Raw genomic sequence first — 5,896 nt, 5'->3', positions numbered from 1 at the left:
CCGAGCCGGCGCCGGCCGGGGGGACGTGCTGCCGCGGCTGCAACCCCTCGCCCCGCGCCCGCCGCCCCTCGTGCCCCGGGGGCGCTGCGCGGGCGCCGAGCCTTCGCGGGCTTTGCCGCCGCCGCCGCCGCCTCTGCGGCCGCCGCCGCCGCTGGTGGGGGAGACGCGGGGTTGGGGGGGGAGGAGGGCGCGCGTGGTGCCGGCGGGGAGCGGCGGCGCCCCCTCCTCCTCCTCCTCCTCCTCCTCCACCTCCAGCGCCGCGGGCTCCTCGGACATGGCCGCGGCGGTGGCGGTGGCGGCCGCGTCTCGGCGGCAGTCGTGCTACTTGTGTGACCTGCCCCGCATGCCCTGGGCCATGATCTGGGACTTCACCGAGCCCGTGTGCCGCGGCTGCGTCAACTACGAGGGCGCCGACCGCGTCGAGTTCGTCATCGAGACGGCGCGGCAGCTCAAGCGGGCGCACGGCTGCTTCCCGGAGGGCCGCTCCCCGCCGGGCGCCGCGGCCCCCGCCGCCGCCAAGCCGCCGCCGCTCTCGGCCAAGGACATCCTCCTGCAGCAGCAGCAGCTGGGCCACGGCGGCCCCGAGGCGACCCCGCGCGCCCCGCAGGCCCTGGAGCGCTACCCCCTGGCGGCCGCCGCGGAGCGGCCCCCGCGCCTCGGCTCCGACTTTGGCGGCAGCCGCCCGGCCACGGGCCTGGCCCAGCCGCCGACGCCGCAGCCGCCGCCCGTGAACGGCATCCTGGTGCCCAACGGCTTCTCCAAGCTGGAGGAGCCCCCGGAGCTGAACCGCCAGAGCCCGAACCCGCGGCGCGGGCACGCCGTGCCGCCCACCCTGGTGCCGCTCATGAACGGCTCGGCCACGCCGCTGCCCGCCGCGCTCGGCCTCAGCGGCCGCGCCGCCGCCTCGCTGGCCGCGGTGTCCGGGGCCGCGGCCGCCGGCCTGGGCTCGGCGCAGCCCGCCGAACTGAGCTCGCACAAGCGGCCGGCGTCCGTGTCGAGCAGCGCGGCCGTGGAGCACGAGCAGCGCGAGGCGGCGGCCAAGGAGAAGCAGCCGCCGCCGCCCTCGCATCGCGGCGCGGCCGACAGCCTGGCCACCGCGGCCGGGGCCACCGAGCTGGGCGCCGAGGGCGCGAGCAAAGGCCGCGGGCCCGGAGAACAGGACTGGGTCAACAGGCCCAAGACCGTGCGAGACACGCTGCTGGCGCTGCACCAGCACGGCCACTCGGGGCCCTTCGAGAGCAAGTTTAAGAAGGAGCCGGCCCTGACTGCAGGCAGGTTGTTGGGTTTCGAGGCCAACGGGGCCAACGGGTCTAAAGCAGGTAGGGGCGGCTGTGGAGTGAGGGGACCTAGGGGAGAAAGGGGGACGCAGAGCAGAGGAGGGGGTGTTCTTTCCATTCACCGGTTCTACCCCAGCCCAGAAACAACAAACACCCAACTTCCTGATCTGCCTGAGGCGGAACCAGTGCTTAGTGGCAACGTGTTCATGTGCTGAAGCAGCATAACAGAGATGAGTCAGACTGGGCTGATAGGCACTGACACAGGGTTTTCCTTTCCCAGCACATTCTTGGATGGGAGCGTGAGGGCACCAGCCACCTTTTAACTTGTTGGGGGACATTACTAATCGTATGCATAGTTCAGCCTGGGTACATGCATGCATGTGTAAAAACAGGCCGTTATGTACCTGCTCTGTTCCGTGGCCTTTTAAAATCCTGCCTCAGAGCTCCGTAAGTCTTAAGTGTTGTGAGTTGCACGTGCACTTGAAACTCGTGAGATTTTTCTATACAAGCTCTGAGAGAATAGAAATTCTTTAGTGAGTCTTGTTTGGTGTGAGTAAAAGACATGTCGTTTTCAGTGCACATCCATTTATTTTGTTTTATTTTGTTTTTTCCCTTTTCTCCCCCCCCCCCCCCCCCCCCCCCCCCCCCCGGCCAGTTGCAAGAACAGCAAGGAAAAGAAAGCCTTCTCCAGAACCAGAAGGTGAAGTCGGGCCCCCTAAGATCAATGGAGAGGCACAGCCATGGCTGTCCACACCCACAGAAGGGCTCAAGATCCCCATTACTCCTGCATCCTCTTTTGTGTCTCCACCGCCACCCACTGCCTCACCTCATTCCAACCGGACCACACCGCCTGAAGCGGCTCAGAATGGCCAGTCGCCCATGGCAGCCCTGATCTTAGTGGCAGACAATGCAGGGGGCAGTCATGCCTCGAAAGATGCCAACCAGGTTCACTCCACTACCAGGAGGAATAGCAGCAGTCCACCCTCTCCGTCCTCTATGAACCAAAGAAGGCTAGGCCCCAGAGAGGTGGGGGGCCAGGGGGCAGGCAGCACAGGAGGACTGGAGCCAGTGCACCCTGCCAGCCTCCCAGACTCTTCTCTGGCAGCCAGCGCCCCTCTATGCTGCACCCTCTGCCACGAGCGGCTGGAGGACACCCACTTTGTGCAGTGCCCGTCTGTCCCTTCGCACAAGTTCTGCTTCCCTTGCTCCAGACAAAGCATCAAACAGCAGGGAGCTAGTGGAGAGGTCTATTGTCCCAGTGGGGAAAAATGCCCTCTTGTGGGCTCCAATGTCCCCTGGGCCTTTATGCAAGGGGAAATTGCAACCATCCTTGCTGGAGATGTGAAAGTGAAAAAAGAGAGAGACTCGTGACTTTCCGGTTTCAGAAAAACCCAATGATTACCCTTAACTAAAACTGCTTGAATTGTGTATATATCTCCATATATATATATATATATATACACACACACACACTCACACACACATATATATATATATATATATATATATATATATATCCAAGACAAGGGAAATGTAGACTTCATAAACATGGCTGTATAATTTTGATTTTTTTGAATACATTGTGTTTCTATATTTTTTTTTGACGACAAAAGGTATGTACTTATAAAGGCATTTTCTTCTTTTGTTAATGTTATTAGCATATCTTTGTGCTTTATTATCCTGGTGACAGTTACCGTTCAATGTAGGCTGTGACTTGCGCTGCTTTTTTAGAGCACTTGGCAAATCCGAAATGCTTCTAGCTGTATTTGTATGCACTTATTTTAAAAAGAAAAAAAAAAGCCAAATACATTTTCTGACATTGTAAGATTGCCTTACTGTCTGTTATTCCTTATTGCTGGCCCCTCTCTCAGGCTGGAGGCCAGTTGGTGGAGAAGGAAAGGGAATGAGCGAAGGGGGCACTGTTGTGAAATGGGCGGCATGCCACTGAGAAATGTCACCAAGTTTACCCCAAAACATTGTCCTCTCAGAGTAGTAGGAAAATAGATTTTGAATCTTTCTCTGTTTTGTTCTTAAATTTCAGTTGTTGGGATATTGATGACTGCCTGAGAGTTGCTGCTGAGAGATTTTCAGGACTGTGTGGTTTTGGGGGGTGGGTGGGGGGGGTTTTTTTTTTTTTTAAAGGCAAAGTTGACCACTGTTCACTGCCCACGTGATCAGTTGTACGATTACAATGCTGCATGCTAGTTGGTTACATAATACCCAATTCAGTGACTGAAGGCGGTGATAATGGATGGTGGTGTATACAAGATGGCACTGCTATCTTTTGAACAGAGCCTGGCTCTGCAGCGCCACTTCATCTTTTTAAACACCCTAGAGCTCTGTTTGTTGTTGGTGGTGTCGTTTCCTTTGAAAAGAGTCGCAAGAGAAGTTACAGTTCAGGTGAACTTGGAGATTGTGGGATTGGTTTTGTTTCTGTTTTGTGTTTTGTTTTGTTTTATCATTTACCTGTAGTGCTATTGCTGTTGGTACTATCACCGACACCCTGTCGCTAGTGAGTGCTAAATACAGTATGGTACGATGGCAGGAAGAGCGCGTGGTGCCGCCAGCACTGCCCGTGGGCATATCCGTGACAGCCCAGCTGGGGGTGGGGGAAGCCTGTAATTTCCTTCTTACATGTGTTTGAAATACCAAGTGAATAATACTGTTCTTCTGGAAAAAAAAAAAAAGATAAACTAGTGAAAATTAAAGAAAGGGTTTTAATAATAGGCAGGCCCCACCTCTCAAACTATTCTTAGAAACCTTTTGTAAACTAATTTCTTTTGATTACTATTTTGCATCAGTAAAATGATTTTTTTTAAACCAATAAATCATCTGTTATTAGAAATAGTTGTCTCACAGTGATACTGGTTTTTCTTTTGTGCTGTTACGATTTAACATTGACAGGAACACTATTTTAAATCTTTTTATGTTCAGGTGTTTGTAACTTGGCCCTCTAATTAGGCTGAATCATGGCTTCAAGGTCTACTACAACTTATGTGTATCGTTTACGACCTAGCTTCTGTTTTAGTTTGAAGATAGAGATTGTTACCCTCTTTGGATTCTTTTTTAGTTACGTTTTTGTCTTTCTTTTTTAAATTGCTCAAATATTTTTTAATGGTCGAGTTATTAACACTTGAAAATCAGATACTGCACCAAATACAGTTTTTTTTTTGTAGTGTTTTTAATGAGTGCACCTATTATTAATGCTGTGCAAATTCATGTTACCGGTCATTGTTATATTACAAACAGACTTGCATGATTAACCAGTTTGTTGTTACACTTTTTTTTTTAATTGGCGCATCTATGACTCAGATCAGACTGGTTTCTCTTATGTAAATGCACACATGCAGAAACACAGAGTCAGTTTTACATGCCCATAAAGACGTGTAAAGAATTCAACTATTATGGTTTGTTGTATAAATGTGTATCTAAGCACTTTATTATAAACTGGAATTTGACCTCATAGACTTTACAAGTTGATCAGTCATTTGACCTAATTCGTGGTAGCTATCTGTATGCTTTGCAATCTCAATACAGATAAGCTTTCCAAAAAAGATTAATAAAGAACCATCCTGCTGTTTTGAATAAGTCTATCCAGCTGTGGAAAAGACAACCTATGGTTTCTCTGTGCTGGTGTGTAAGGAGGGGGGAGAATAGGAATAGCTTTAAAGGGCTGTGTATTGAGGTTACTCCCATTAAAAACTAAGGTCTGCATGAGTCCGCCTGGCCCTTGGGTGGCCTTCGTGGAAGGCTTGCAGCTGTAAAATGTTGATCCGGGTTATTTTTCTGGCATTCTCTTAAGTTAAAAAGTTAACACTGGGACATGGGTTTGATGTTTTGTTGTACCTGATGACAGTGCAGAGATTCTCCACAGCTGGATAAAAATGTCAGAAAGCTACTTACTGTACATGGGCAGTATCAGATTTAAGATCCTAAATATTTCAGCTGTGCTTTTAGAGTATTAAAAGTATTAAAATATTAGGGGATGGGGTGTTGAAGCTTTCCCTTTTTTTGCTTTAACAATTTATAGAATATAACAGATGTGCTGTCTTTCATGTGGCCTCACATTAAAAGTTATGAGAACGTACACATGGTTTACAACTTTTACTATATACCTTTCCTTGGCCACCAAGTATTTTTAAAGTGTGCCACCTTTTAACCTTTACTTTTTTTTTTAAGTTGAAGGTGATACTTTTTCTATATATGATGAAACTCATGTCAGCTGAAGTGAGTGTAATCTCAGATATCAACACTATTATATTTTAAAATCACGCTATGGAAAAATCACCTGCATTCTGTCATTTGTCAGATTTACAGTACCTTTTTTTTTCTTTAACTTTTAGCATTAAATAAAAATAAAATTGGGAGCACTGAACATTTTCTGAGGCCTTTTTTAATTTTTTAAAGTAAGCTCAGAATGGCTATTGTTTTAATCACTAAGGGCAATGTGACCAAAGGATGTGTGGGTTTGGGGTTGGGGTTTGACTGGAACTGCAGGAGAAGAACAGGAGATAAAAAGACCCAGAACAAAAAGGCAACTGATGGTAGGGAAAAAAAAAAAAGTGCTAGGGACCCGGGGGAAAGGGCAACTGGATAAGGGAAACAGATAAAGAGAAGAG

The 5,896-nt window shown here is 49.8% G+C and overlaps 1 protein-coding gene across 2 annotated transcripts; it reads left to right on the top strand.

Annotated features, from left to right (window-relative positions):
- Positions 1-170: 170 nt before the first annotated feature.
- IRF2BP2 (interferon regulatory factor 2 binding protein 2) lies at positions 171-4,135 on the top strand. 2 transcript variants are annotated; one of them, XM_032430364.1, is made up of 2 exons: positions 171-1,271; positions 1,933-4,135. In XM_032430364.1, the coding sequence occupies exons 1-2, from the start codon at positions 275-277 to the stop codon at positions 2,646-2,648; spliced, it is 1,713 nt and encodes a 570-aa protein (XP_032286255.1). In that variant the 5' UTR covers positions 171-274; the 3' UTR covers positions 2,649-4,135. The 2 variants fall into 2 exon arrangements, with proteins under 2 accessions (XP_032286255.1, XP_032286254.1); XM_032430363.1 differs by having other exon boundaries at positions 174-1,319.
- Positions 4,136-5,896: the final 1,761 nt, after the last annotated feature.

This window comes from Phoca vitulina, unplaced genomic scaffold, assembly GCF_004348235.1.
Source record: "Phoca vitulina isolate PV1807 unplaced genomic scaffold, GSC_HSeal_1.0 scaffold43, whole genome shotgun sequence".
In the NCBI taxonomy this organism is placed as follows: Eukaryota; Metazoa; Chordata; class Mammalia; order Carnivora; family Phocidae; genus Phoca; species Phoca vitulina.
The sequence above is the reverse complement of the archived record's forward strand: the minus strand, read 5'-3'. Positions and strand labels throughout refer to the sequence as shown.